Here is a 14,673-nt window from a genome sequence, read left to right on the forward strand (position 1 = left end):
CGCGAATGTTTTGCGGAATTGCCAACTACTGGAAAAAAAATTTCGCTTTGTTTTGAACGTGGATATATAACCTCCAAATTAATTTCGGTAACGACACCTGATTGAAAGAATGTCATTAATTTGTCATACCTTTATTGAAATTGAAATTTGTAATGAATAAATTTTACGGTGAATCAAAAATATGTATGCGTAAACATTGAACAAAAAAAGTCAACTTTCAGGTAATGAAAATATAATAATAATAATAATAATAATAAATTAATAATTAATATTTTTTTATAATAATAATTAATTAATAATAAATAATTAAAATAATAATAATAAACGATAATATAATATTCTTACAGCCTAAAATATAAAAAAAAAATTAAGCTAAAGTTTACGTCAAACTAAACGATTTTTTTTGCATGAAATTTTAATTATGCTTTTTAAACGTTTCTAAGCAACAAATTGAATTTGAAATATAAAAAAAAAACCTTGAAACAAGAAAATTATTTGTTTTTTTAAATAACAAATAAAATTGTTGTCAGAATAAAATTTATTTTTCACTTATCAGAAGATAGATCAACTGATCCTTAAATTATTTACATTCACTTTGTAAATTACATGTAAATGTCACGAGCATTTCAAAAAAGAACTTTAAAGAATTAAATTCACAAGAAGTTTGCAAGTTGAACAGAGCGTACAAAAAATTATTTAAAAAAATTTTTATTTTCCCGTTGCAGAAAAATGTAAGTAAAAAATACAAATATAAAAATCATAACACAGACAGCTATTGCAATAATTAAATTATTTTTGTTTTAGATAAAAATGAATTTACTATTCCGCAATTATCAATTAATTCTCCTGATTTTGATTTGCTTTCAAGGAAAATCCTATTCAAAAAATTGGAATTCATTTCACAATGTCGTAAGAAATTATCTCGAAAGTAATCCACGAATTTGGCAAACATTATTAATTGTAAATGATAGTAGAAATGATGAATTTGTAAATTTACACAATACTCCAATGATTGTTGTTGATATTCGAAATTTAACGGAAAATCATCTTCTTTCACGTGAAAGTAATACATTTTTAAGGGATCCTCAATCAACATTATTCATTGTCACTTGTCTATCATTAATTCCTAATCAATTGGCATTAATGTCACAAATAATAAATTTTATAACTCAACATACTGCATCAAAAAGACGACCAAAAGTATTAATTGCAAAGAAAATAGAAAAAAATTTAATCAATAAAGAATTGCTTACATTCATGTGGTCGAAACAATTTCTCGATGTTAGTATTCTCGAGTTAGAAAATAAACGAAGTAAAATTGATTTCTTTACATATGTCAATGAGATTACAATTACACGACTATTGTTTTATAATCCATTTACAAAGAAATTACATAAACAGAAAATGACTTCTAAATTAAATTTATTTCCTGATAAATTGAAAAATGTACATAAACATCCTTTTATTGTTGGATACTATAATGATCCTCCTTTTGTGAATATTACTCGTAATTCAACAGATAATGTGACAAATATTGATGGAACTGATGTTTTGCCTGTGAGAGCATATGCAGATGCTAAGAATTTTCAACTTGATGAACGTATATCAATAAATTACTTTGACACTGTTAAATGCATTAAAGAAAATAATACAGGTTTTGTATTTGATATAATGAACAACAGAATGCAATTAATTGGCAGTCAATCTGTTAGATTAGTAGGTTGTTTTGCACTTTTAATGGAACTAGCTAAAACAAATGAAAGAATTTATTATTACGCATTGGTACCAAAATCCGTTAAATCAATGGAATTGTCAGATAATTGGAAAATTTTAAATGTCCTAATAGTCATTAGTTTGCTTACTTTAGTTTGGATTTCATCTAAATTATTACGATTTGATAAAATATATTGGCAAATTTTATATCTTGGAGAAATGGCACTTGGAATGGGTGTGCCCCATGAGCCAAATTATTTATCTCAAAGAATACTTTTTGGTGCAATGATGTGGTCATGTTTTTTCTTTTCGTCAGAAATTTATTCAACTTTTACAAGCGTTAGCTTACCAGTCGTGTCAACTAGTGGAATGGATAGTCTTGAAGATTTGTATGCATCAAATCTCGTATTATTTATCCATCCAAATCTCTATAATATCAAAGATATTAAGATAATTGATTCAGAAAGTTCACGGATTTTTTATAACAAAACATGTAATGATCCTATTCTTGGTCAGAAATGTCTCAGATTATTGTTAAATGATACAAATGTAACAGAAATGCTGAATAGTAATATTACAGAATTATCAGAAGGAGATGATAAAATGAAAAATTGTATTGTTAATATGTTAGGAAAGAAAAATGTAAAATGCCAATTTAATGATGATAAAAAAATGACAAAAATAAGGTGTATTAATGATATGTTGGAAAATAAAAATGTAACATGCATTATGAATAGTGATCGAGGAGTATTGATAATAAGAGATACAAAACGAAAATACAAAAAGGCAACAATTAAGGCAATAAAGGAAACTGTATATGTGCGATTAAATACATATCTTTTTGAGTATGCATCACCTTATGTTGCATCTTTCGAAGATGTTTATATGAAATTAAACGAAGCCGGAATTTTGCAGAAATGGCATAATCAATTTTTAGATGCTGAGGGCAGTGATAAAACGAGTTTATTTGAAGTTGTTCCATCAGAAGCGGGTGGTGAAACAAAATTAAAAGATAGTCTTATCCATGTTTTAATTTTTGGATTTACATTTTCTGCCATTGTATTTATTGGAGAAATATGTTTCTATAATTTTCATCGTTTTCGTCAATCACGTTTGTTAGTTATTCTTTAATTATCTCTCTACTATAATATTCTCTCTAAATCTGAATCAGTAATTTTTCAGTAAATCCACTAATTTACAATGAAATTTCATTGGTCAGTATATGAATCACTTTTTCTCTGATTTAAATTTAGAGAGTAAATAATCAAAATTAATTCCTTTCTTTGTGAAAATAGAGAATATAGAAATTGCAAATTTGAGTGAAATTGTTTTTTTTTTTTTTTGAAATATATTAAAAATTGTATGAAAAAAAAAATTAGTAATAATCCAGAAATTTTGTAAAAATGGAGAAAAAAAAAGAAGTATTGTTCATCGACTGTGAATGAAAGATAATATACTGACATAAAATCGTAAAAGCTCAGCTGTGCAGCCATGCTATTTAGTTTATGAACAAAAAACATGTCCATTTTTCATAGTTTGTGGCAGCAGGGCGAACGCGAGCGAAAGTCTGCAAATAAATCGTACAGTAGAGTATCGGTCAAATCACACCATTCTAACGGTGAGTAGCTTTACTCTCCATGTGTTATCTCTCTTTGTCAGGGGAACTATGAATTTATCTAACTACTCCAAATATAAATTTATATTCCCCGATATTCCCCTAGCATGTATATTATTCTCTGCTTTTCTGATAGTTAGTTCCAATTAACAAATTGTTCCAAAACACTTTCGACAAATAATTGATTTATAATAATTGCAAAAAATTTTTTTTTCTCCCATTTTTTTTTTTTGAAATTGATTTTATTTATTATATTGTTAAAGGCATTTAGAAAAAAATTCTGGTTTATTGCTTTTTTTTTTTGGTGCAACTGTGTATAAATTTAGTAAAATTAATTCTTTTAAGTATTCCAAAATTTTTTTTCCGAGCCAATCAGTTCTTCTTATTAGAAATTTTATTCGAAATGTAATGTAACAACGAAAATTTAATTTCAGATTATTTTGAATCAATACGTTTCTTTTGGAAGCTGATTTTTAATCCTGAAATTTTATTTGGAATTGCTTTGAAATTTTGGGATTAAAATTCAGATTCAAAAGAAAATGGAATTTGAAATGATCCGAAAAGAATTGTTGAAACTAAATACAAAAGATTCCGAATTGGCTCGGAAATAAATTTCGTAATTCCACAGAATATTTATGAAAACAGATTGAATACGAAATTTTCATCAAAGACTTAATGTTATTCTATACAAGAATATAAAATTTTGTTTACTAAACAAAATTCAAAATGTATCATTTAAAAATACTGTTTTAATAATTTTTCTGGAAATATTATTAAAAGAATATATAATTTTTTATTGTAATAATAATTTATAATTATTAATTATAATTATTGTAAAAGTTGTGTTCGAGTGTAATTATATAATAATAAAATGCTTGGTCTGTCCTTCTGTCCTAACTTGAAGTTGGTCTTTTCTGATTTCACGTGTTTTTTGAATAGTAATCTTATGACGTGTCAAATTTTGACAATTCTTTTTCTCATTTTTGCCAAAGTTGTATAATTGTGTTTCCAAATTTCGGAATAAGTTTCTTTAAAATTCCAAATTTCAAAATTCGTTTACCAACGAAATTTTTTTTAAAGTTGTATATTCATTCAAAAATTGTATAAAAAATTTATGATGAGAAAAAAGATGCGCCAGGAAATTTCGTACAAGATAGTAATTTGAAAAAATTTTATTTTTAAGGTACCAGGGGCCAACGAATACCTATTAAATATTAATTATAAAAACACAGGCCTCGAATCAACTTAAAGACACAAAAAAGTCGTTTTAGTCGATTTATATTCCAAAAAAAGTGCATTTGTTTTTTATTTGAACAAAAATATTTTACAGATTTTTAAATAAAAAAATTTTTTTTTAATAATAATTCTTTTCGAAGGGTTAAAGTTGAAATTTCAAAAGATATTGATAATTTTCAAACAATTATTAAATTTTACAGAAATAAAAATAATTTATCAAACAATTTTTGGAATACATTTTTTAAATTTAATTAAATTTTCAAAGATTTAAAATTGAGATTTTTGAAATTAATTGAAACTTTAAGTGTTTTGTAATTAAAATTTTAGATGATTTCACTAAAAATTTATTAGAAAATGCGGACAAAATACAATAATTTGAAAATCATTTTTAATTGAAAAATGGTTTTAGATAGTTGAAATTTCAAAAAATATTAATAAAATAGTTAAAAATAATTGAATTTACTTAGAGTTATAATTGAAATTATTAAATTTCAAAAAAAAATTTTCGATGGAAAATTTTAGAAATAATTAAATTTTAGATGCTTTTAAATTCAAATTATTGAAAATTCAATTAATTTTGAATTCAAATTTTTGAGAATAATTAAATTTTATTTGATTTTAAATTGAAAATTTTTGGGAAATAATTGAATTTTAATTGAAATTTTGGATAATAATTTAATATAAGTTCATTTTTGATTGAAAATTTGGATAATTAATTTTGAATAGAAATTTTAGAAAATAATTGAATTTCAATTAAAATTTTTCAAAATAATTAAATTTTAATTGATTTTGAATTGAAATTTTGGAAAATAATTTAATTTAAATTAATATTAAATAGAAACTTTTGAAAGTAATTGAATTTTACTTGATTTTGGATTGAAAATTTTGAAAATAATTGAATTTTAGTTCATTTTAAATTGCAAATTTTGGAAAATAATTGTATTTCTTTAGAGTTATAATTGAAATTATTAAATTTCAAAAAAAAAATTTTAGATGGAAAATTTTAGAAATAATTAAATTTTAGATGCTTTTAAATTCAAATTATTGAAAATTCAATTAATTTTGAATTCAAATTTTGGAGAATAATGAAATTTTATTTGATTTTAAATTTGGAAAATAATTGAATTTCAGTTAATTTGAATTTTGAAAATTTTGGGAAATAATTGAATTTTATTTCATTTTAAATTGAAAACTTGGTAAATAATTAAATTTTAAATTCAAAATTTTTGATAATTATTGGATTTTTAATTGATTTTGATTAAAATTTCGGGTAATAATTGAATTTTAGTTTATTTTGAATTGAAATTTTTACAAAATAATTCAATTTTATTGTGATATTTTTTTTTAAATTATAAACAATTGTTAAATTTCATAAAAATTTTAATTGAAAAATAATTTTGATATAATTGAATTTGTGATGTATTTCATTAAAATTATTAAAAATAATTAATTTACTGAAGAATCATTTTAGTTCAAAATTTGTTAAATAATTGAAATGAAGAAGATCTAGATTTTATACTAAAAAAATGTATTTTATTTACATTTTTTTCAAATGTAAAAAAATGTCGCATTTTATTAAAGTAAGTCGATAAAAGTCGTATTTTTGAAAAAGTCGGAAAAAGTCGTATAATCCGAGGCCTGTAAACATATAATTTTCATTATTATTTAATATGTAATTATATTCTAATAAATTAAATTATTATTGATAATATTAATCTTTAATTTCTTTATAACAAACAAGTAAATACTCAATTTGGCGCGCTTTTAATTTTGCTAGTTTTATGAATAAAACTTTCGAGATGCTTTCGAGAATATTATAATTATTTTGTGTTTTATAAATTATTAAAAAAGTATAATAATTTAATATTTTAGATAATTTTGCTCTATTTTGTAAAGTTTAATGGGAAAATAACTTTGATATAGGAATTTGATTTCTGCAATATTCTATACCCTTATGGAGAGAGAGAGAGAGATGACTTGTATGCGTCAATATATAATATGTAATGAAGTTTTGATATTCACTTTGTTGTGTGTCAGATTGGTGACTTTATTGCAATCAGTTTTGGTTTAGACATATCGCGCGTGGCTAATTAAACGATATATAGGTATATATTATCGTAAAATCCCTGTTCACGCAGGGATTTGCCTTTACAAATTTACGGTATCCGCTTACCTGACAGGGTTGAAACTGATAAAAGTGGATTCCTACCTCGAATTATCGTTCTCGAATTTACGGTATGGAACGTTATCCCGATTTATTGACCAATACGCCAATCTAGAAAAGGACGTAATCGGGTTAAAACCTGTAACGACAAAGTTCGTGGGGGTGTTAGGTCAAACTTTTATTTTTTTTTATACCTATAATTCTTCTCTAATCCTATGAGCGTATGGATTTTTTTTTTTAAATTTGAAAAAAAAACTTTTATCCAAATTCAATCATCTTTTCTATATTTTTAATGTTAATTTAATTTTTCTGCAATAATTTTTTTTTGTGAATAAATTGTGAATTAAAATTTAATGGGACTCAAAAATTTAAAGAATTCAAAAAATTCTTAAAAAAAGGATTTAAATAATCCTCGCCTTAAAAATTAATTTTATGAATTTTTTTTTGAGATATATAATTTTGAAATTGAAGAAAAAGGTATCATAAAAATCTTATTGTTTAGCTTTTGAGATCTATATGTATGGAAAAGCCGCGTTAGTGTATACGGTTACAAATGCTTCTCTCAAGTTCAATCAGCCTCTATTTCTCCATTTCCCCTAAGTACACTTTCAAGTGAGTAGCTTGAAAATTGCCAAGACTTACGTTTTACGACTTTGGAAATCCTCATGAATTTATGAATTACGTGTGAAGAAGTTCTTCTTTTTAAAAAAAACTAATAAATTATAATTAATAAAAAAATAAAAAAGAAGTCATACATTTTTTTCTCAATAATTTTTTTCATTATTTCTAATTATTAAATTATTTTTCATGAATAATTTCTTTTTCAGAATATATATTAGATTATTTTTTCTATTCATGACTCCGAATGCTTTATGTACAGTGGAAAATCGCGTATGTGCAATTCAAAGTCTCGTGTTATGCAAGACACGTTCGATTGCGAGACCGCGGGAAAATAAATAAGGAGTTGGTGCGGCTCAAAAAGAAAAACTAAAAGGCATCTCTCTCTCTCTCTTTTTCTCTACTCAAAACTAGAAGAAAAGAAGCAATGGCGACGACTCACCGCGATAAGTTAAACGTGATGAATATGTGGCTTTCCGCCCAAACTACTTCGCTACCAAATAAACCCCGAGATGCTATCACTTCCGTTTAGTTCTTTCACCTATTTCCTCTATTTCGTTTTCTGATGTTCTTGAGTGGCTTGTGGAATTTCTTATATTAATGCAACCAGAAACTACCTTTATAGTTTCTTTGATCGAAACTAGTTTTTTCTTTTCTTCTTTTTCATTGGAAACTTCAACAGCGATTTAAGAGATTAATATTAAAAAAGAAATTTATTTTTAAAAAGAGAATTGAAGTGAGCGAAGTTTTTTTTTTAAGTATTGAATTTTTTTTCGTATTATATTACAAGTATAATCATTCTGGCATTCTTCTTGTACTTTGATACAAAGATTCCAATTTACTGAGAGAGAAGATCACAACAAAGAATTTCAACTCTTTCAATTAAAAATACTTTCTTTTTTTTCAATTAATTGTCAGAAGATTGTTATTTGCCCTTTCATTCGCGTAATTTATTTATTTATTTTTTTCTAAAAAAAATTACTGTTTTTGAAAATAAAATTTTTTATTCGTCGTCAGATTTTATATATTTCTTTTTTTTTTTTGGATTCTTTAAAATTCCCTCTTATAAAGACACATAATGTAAAAACTCGCTGCATTCAGTTAGACTTGTCAAATAATTATAGCTATAGAGTTCTTTTCAATTTCGCCGCGGCATTGCGGAGCCACGGAAAATTAGCGGGTAATGAACGAGACTCGGCAAAGTTTGGCGTTTGGTTTGCAAAAGCACACAAGCCGGAAGTGTGTCGTAGAAATGAAATGGAAGGTTTTGTTTCATTTCCCCCCCCCCCCCGGATGAGGAGGGAAAATTTGTAAAAGCATCAGCCAAGCAAAAAGTTTGCGACGTTGATGTCTGTGTAGATTCTTTTCAACCTTTTGAAACTTTTTCGTCCATTGTTCCTTGTACTGAAAAAAAAATGAAATAGAAAATAAAATTGGTCTAAGACAAAAGAATATATTTATTTTTCTCAAGGAAATTTTCAATTTCTTTAATTGATAAATTCTTAAGGATCAATTAAGGATTTGTATTTTTAAGGAAATACAAAAAAAATTGAACCAATTTTTTTTATATAATATGTATATATTTATAATCGCATTCATCATAAAAGTACAATATTAGCATTATATAAAATCACGAGAAGTTCAATATTCACATAGTGGGTGGTTGTTTTTCGAGAATATCGATCACGCTCTTCGCAACAAAATACTTTCGTATATTTAAAATAACAAAAAAAATAAAATAAAAAACTCATTTGAAAAATAGAAAATATACGTTTTTTTTGCGAAAAAATAATATTTTAGTAATCTCGAAATAAAAAAAAAATGAACAAATTAAAAAGGACTTGGACATAGTCGGATTGAAAAATCATGACCCTTAAAAGAACTTAGTCACATTAATAAAATACAAAGAATGTTAAATTTTTGTTTGAATTAATGTCAGGGAACTTGAAAAGAGTTAGAAAAAACAAAGAAAATTTAATATTCCGACTTATTTGACTTACCTTCTTTCAAAGGTTGTAAAACGCTCGATATCCATCTTTTTTTTTACCCTCGACTAATTCTCTCAGCATCGTCGCGTTCATTCATACAAATATACAAAAGGACGATGACTTTACAATTATTGCAATGGAGGACCAGAATCGTTTCCATTCATACATGTTTTACAAACTCTTTCTTTAAGAGTTCTCTTGTGTGTTTTTTTTTTTAAAGTAAAAAACACGAAGGGAGAGAATTGGGTCATTTCTATTATATTTATATAAACGGAATTTAATGATGAAAAAAATAAATATCAATATTAAAATTGTTTGATTATTGCAGAGAAAAAGTTTGTGTGTAAAAATATGTATTCAATTTCTAATGGGAATTTTTTTTTTTTCTTAATAAAAAATATAATAGTGACCCAATAGCTTTCTTTGTTTTTATTCCAATAAACTCTCCCCGGCGAGAGCTAATATTTTCACTAGGGGGGAAGATATTTGGCAGAATAAAAGACGATCGAAGGACGGGAAAAGGGGGGAAAGGAGGGTCAAAAGGTGTCACTAATCAGGCACTTAACACCGTCTTTCACCCTCTTTGCAAAAAAAAAAAAAAAAAAAAAAATATTTCTTTTTCTGCCTTCATCGTTGTTGTTTTCTCTTGATCAATTCATCTATATAATCACGAACTGAAAATTCGTTCTCTGCATCGATTTATCTAACGCATAAAAATCGGACAGATCACTGACCGAAATAATTTCTACTTACAAAATTTGCACTTCGTACGAGCATTTCTTGATTTACAATTCAAGTTAGTGTTTTTTTTTTTCTTTTTGCTTTTTTTTTTTTTTTTTTTTGCTCGAACGCAGCGCAGTAAATATATTTACAGACACACATTTCACTCATACATATTTCACTTCTGTACAAAGACATTTTTTGTTCGTTTATTTTTTTTGTGTTCTTTTTTTTAAGGTTTTTATTCTCCTTGAAATCACTTTCACTTAAAGTTGAAACAAGACTTGAAATTTTTTCCTGAAGGATTTTTCTAAAACGAAATGCCTTCTATTGTTCCAAAGTCCTGTTTTCGAGTTTGACATTCATTTTTTTTGTTTTTATTTTTTGTTGGTGTTTTTGTCAACCACTGACGTAATTTCTGGCTATGGATGACAAATGTCTTTAAAAGAACTACGTCATAAGCTCGGTTGTATCGTCGACGTCTCCTTCATCCAAATGTTCTACTCTTACGGCCAATTGAGTATATCCCATTGAAACCTCCCTTCTTCTTGACAATAACTAAAACAAGAATTTTTTCATTTCTATTTTTTGCCTCATTCACTGGCAAATTTTAATTTTTTTTTTAAATAAAAGCTTATAAATTTTTAATTTTTTTAAATTGGTACATAAAATACATTAATTTGAAACTGCAAGAGATTTTTAAGGATTACATCAGATTACTAGAGTTACATTAGCCCTTTGTAGACAAAGCATCCTCTTCAGCATTAAATTTTAAGGAGATTACAAATTTCATTGTTCAACTTTCTCGATAATAAACTATTTACGTAAATATAAATCAGTTAAATTATTAGTTTTAAATTAAAATAGAAATATTTTTAAATACATTTTATAATATCCGCCTTGATGAAAAATAAAAAGTAATTTTTAAATATTCAAATTTAAAAAACTTTTTTTTTTTAATATATTACCTGCAGTACGCCGAATACACTCACAAATAATGTGATTGAAGCCATGCAAATAAAAATACCAAGTGTCATGACTGTCATTGCGGATGTATTCAATGAATCCACATCCAAATTGTGAGTGTTACCATATTGTGCTGCACTTTCAACTTCTAATGAATCTAATGAAGATAATTCAGTTCCTGGAACTCTTCTTTTACCTGCCGGTGAGCTGTTCCTGCAGCTACCTTTAATTAAAAAAAAGAAAAAAATTTTTTTCTCTTATACTCGAAAAATGTTTATTTTTCTATATGATGACAATTTTAATTGTGAAAAATGTAATGAATTAAAACCGAAAGGTGTTTTAATAAAATAATTGGTTAAAGACATTAAATTTTCCAAAAATTAAAATATTCGAATTTTGAATAGATGTGAGTAGCAGCGTCACTCACATCATTACGTTCATCGAGTTTGTATGTAGGGGGGAGGAAGAGGGGACTTCCGCCACCAACTCTGAATTGGTAATGAGCTACCAAGTGCAGTGATAGCCAGAGGGTTCACTACTGTACTCGGAAACTAAATAAAGGAACTTCTCTTTCGATCTTTGGAAATGGTCAATTCAGAATCCACGAATAGAGATATACTTCTCTGACCATGGTGAATGAATTACCCTTTTTCAGAGATCTACTCTCTTCGAATTAAAACGAAAAACTTTAATTTAACAAAAATATCAGAAATACTTAGATTAGCAGTTTTGAAAAGATCCGATTTTATTTTCTCACAAAGAACTTTTTCGTGAATTTTAATTAAAAACAAATAATCTTTAGAAAGATAAATAATTTTAATTTGAAAATAATTTTTTTTAACTAACCAGTATCGGGATCACAGAGACAGCATTCATCATTTTCAGCTTTCTTTTCATTGGCTGCACAACACAATACACATTGATTATTAAGTTTGTGTAAATGCAGCGGTTTTGCGCACGATGCACAATTGTATTTTCCTGGACCCGTACAGGTGCGACAACTCTCGTGACAGTTTTTACAAAGTTGAGTTTGAGAATCGTAATATTGCCCACCAAGACATTCCATACATAATCCACCCTCCAGCATTGAACGCGGTGGACACGATGTACATTCAAGTGGACCTTCGCCTTTTTTAAAAGAAAAGAAGAAAAACGTTAAAAACAATTTTTTTTTTTCAATAAAATTAATAATTAATTGGAGAAAACTGGTTAACTTTGAATTGAATCCAAATTCGTGTGAGTTAAAAATTTCCGAATCGAAAATAAAAAGGTTAAAAAATGAAAATTTAATTAACCTTTGCAAGTTTTGCAATAATGATGACACTTTCGACAGCCAAATTTACTTCTGAAATCGCCTTCGGGACATTCGGGATGACATTCACCTGATGCCAATTGCCACGCTGTGGGACAGCTGACGCATTGATCTCTTCTTGGTCCCGAGCAAGTTTTACAAGAAAGGTAACATTTGGCACATTGACCCCTGTCACTGTAATAACTTCAGAAAAAAAAAAATTTTTTTCATTTACGTGTCAATTATTCTCCCCTTATCAAAAGGGGAAAATTCTAATAATTCACAAACCTTGGCAATATTTTTTTTTTAAATTAAATAAATAAAAAAATAAAATAATGAAATAAAAAAATAATACATGAAAATAATAAATAATTTAAAAAAAAAAATAATTGAAAATCCTTAGGAGATAAATGTTGATTTTACCCTTCGGCACATGAGGAACGGCATTCTCCGCTCTGTAATTGTAAGGCTTCTTGACAAGTTGTACAATTCATTTCAGAAACACAAGTCTTACAGGTCTGTAGACAAGGGGCACAAATTGGACCCGATGGTTGCACCTTGGAATAGTAACCGTCGTCACATTGGGCGACACATCGTCTACCTTGAAGGAGTAATGGATTCTGACAGGATATGCAAAAGTCCTCAGTGGGGCCAACACAAGTCTCGCACGTTGAATGACATGGTTTACAATGTCCTGCTTCATAAAATTCCGAACTATCACAACGTGATCGTGTGTCTGGTGTGCATTCTCCTTTTTTATTAAAACTCCAACCAAAAATACAGCTAGTACATTTTGATGAATCACAAGTTGCACAATGCGCCGAACATGGAATACATTCACGATATTTTTTATCAGCACTATAACCATCTGGACATGAATTAGTGCAACGTCCTGAAAAAAAGGAAAAAATCTATTATACTTTTAATATATCGATAAATAAACGTTTTAAGAGAACTCAGAATAAGTTAACTGAAATCAAAGAGATTTTATATCTTTTACTTGATTTTAACTGCAGTTTCTGATTTTCCGATCATAAATTTTCAAGTAACTTTTTTAAGCTTTCAAAGTGTAAAGAAAATTTATGAATGAAAATGAAAATTTAAATCGTCAATGATGAATGAAATTATTGTGGAAAGTTTTTGTTCTTTATTGATTACTTTGGAATATACTCCGATACATACCATTGAGAACGAACAATCCGGGACGACATCTGATGCATTGATTTTCCCCGGTGCCATTACACGTCTCGCAAGTGGAATGACAAGGAACACAATTGTAATCTTGTGTTTCATAGGTGTATAGAGGACAGGCTGCATAACACTTATTCCCATACATTACGAGATGATTCTCGCAACTGGTGCAGTGATCAGGCCTATCTTGACAGCTTGCGCAATTTGCCTCACACGGTACACAGGTACTATTTTCTGTATCTGTTGATAAAGTTTAAAAAGCAAACTCATGTAATTCCCCTAAACTTAATTTACATAAAACCCTCAAAATTGGTTTTCAAACTTTTCCACTGAAAACTAAATTTCAAAGTTTATTCGAGTAAAAATGTAAATCTAATTTAGAAAATCTTTTTTCAATTTAAAAAAAAAAGAAAAGAGGAAATAAATTTCTAAATCTAAAAAATAAAAATTGCTACAGTAAATATAAATATTAAATCCAATTTGACATTAACTTTTCTCATTGAGACGAATAATGTTCTTCTAAATTTACCTGGCACATGGAAACTGTCAAATAAATATCAAGAATAAAGAGTATGGAATATTGGCAAAATTTCAAGTCTCCCATTTCTTGGAATTCAGTTGATAAATGAAGGCACTTACTTTCATAGTAGCCCTCAGGACATTGTTGTAGACAAATGGCTAAATCTGTAACTCGAAGATGAGCCGGAGCACAGGATAGACATGAATCCTGTCCAGCACCTGCGCAAGTTTCACATGACTCGTGACACGGCCAACACACACCGGCCTGATTTGGAAAACTTCTTGGCGGACAACGACTTATGCATGTACTGAAAAAAAAAGAAAAAAAAAATTCACATAAAAAATAATTTTCCTTTTTCCAAAAAACAAATGTATTATTCATGAAATTTTTAAATCACATACAAAGCTGCGAGTGAAATTTTTTTGCAATTGAAATTAATCGTGAGGAGCACTTTGGAAAATAACATCATTAGGAAAATGGCAAGACTGGCTTTGTGCAAGTGTGCCGATCATGAGCCAAGACAAAATTCTCAGTTACTTTGCCAAGCTGAGTTTATAACTTTTCAAGAGAGAAAAAGAGTCCTTTTATTTTTATTATATTTTGTATCGGATTCAGAAAGAAGCCAAAATTGCTTGGCTCTATTGGACTTGG

General features: G+C 27.3%; 2 protein-coding genes across 4 annotated transcripts in view; one reads left to right on the plus strand and one right to left on the minus strand.

Moving 5' to 3' along the window:
• The first annotated feature begins 104 nt into the window (after nt 1-104).
• Nucleotides 105-4,173, plus strand: LOC127287190 (uncharacterized). The gene is made up of 3 exons (XM_051313998.1): nt 105-221; nt 348-731; nt 805-4,173. Exon 3 carries the CDS (start codon nt 811-813, stop codon nt 2,842-2,844), a length of 2,034 nt encoding a protein of 677 aa, XP_051169955.1. The 5' UTR covers nt 105-221; nt 348-731; nt 805-810; the 3' UTR covers nt 2,845-4,173.
• Nucleotides 4,174-9,927: 5,754 nt separating this feature from the next.
• The window catches only part of LOC127287188 (furin-like protease 2), a 283,866-nt gene continuing 279,120 nt past the window's right edge, over nt 9,928-14,673 (minus strand). For all 3 annotated transcript variants that reach the window (XM_051313994.1, XM_051313995.1, XM_051313993.1), the window contains 7 exons: nt 14,142-14,329; nt 13,494-13,742; nt 12,735-13,203; nt 12,316-12,515; nt 11,867-12,148; nt 11,023-11,243; nt 9,928-10,612 (listed from right to left, as the gene is read on the minus strand). In XM_051313994.1, coding sequence (XP_051169951.1) covers nt 10,505-10,612; nt 11,023-11,243; nt 11,867-12,148; nt 12,316-12,515; nt 12,735-13,203; nt 13,494-13,742; nt 14,142-14,329 — 1,717 coding nt within the window. In that variant the 3' untranslated portion in view covers nt 9,928-10,504. The remainder of the gene's footprint in view (nt 10,613-11,022; nt 11,244-11,866; nt 12,149-12,315; nt 12,516-12,734; nt 13,204-13,493; nt 13,743-14,141; nt 14,330-14,673) is intronic.

This window comes from Leptopilina boulardi, unplaced genomic scaffold (assembly GCF_019393585.1).
Source record: "Leptopilina boulardi isolate dan_hultmark-lab unplaced genomic scaffold, ZJU_Lbou_2.1 LbouV2_368, whole genome shotgun sequence".
Lineage (NCBI taxonomy): Eukaryota > Metazoa > Arthropoda > Insecta > Hymenoptera > Figitidae > Leptopilina > Leptopilina boulardi.

Excerpts from the sequence above, each read along its gene's own strand:
- LOC127287190 (XM_051313998.1), top strand. The coding sequence starts at position 811 with ATGAATTTACTATTCCGCAATTATCAATTAATTCTCCTGATTTTGATT.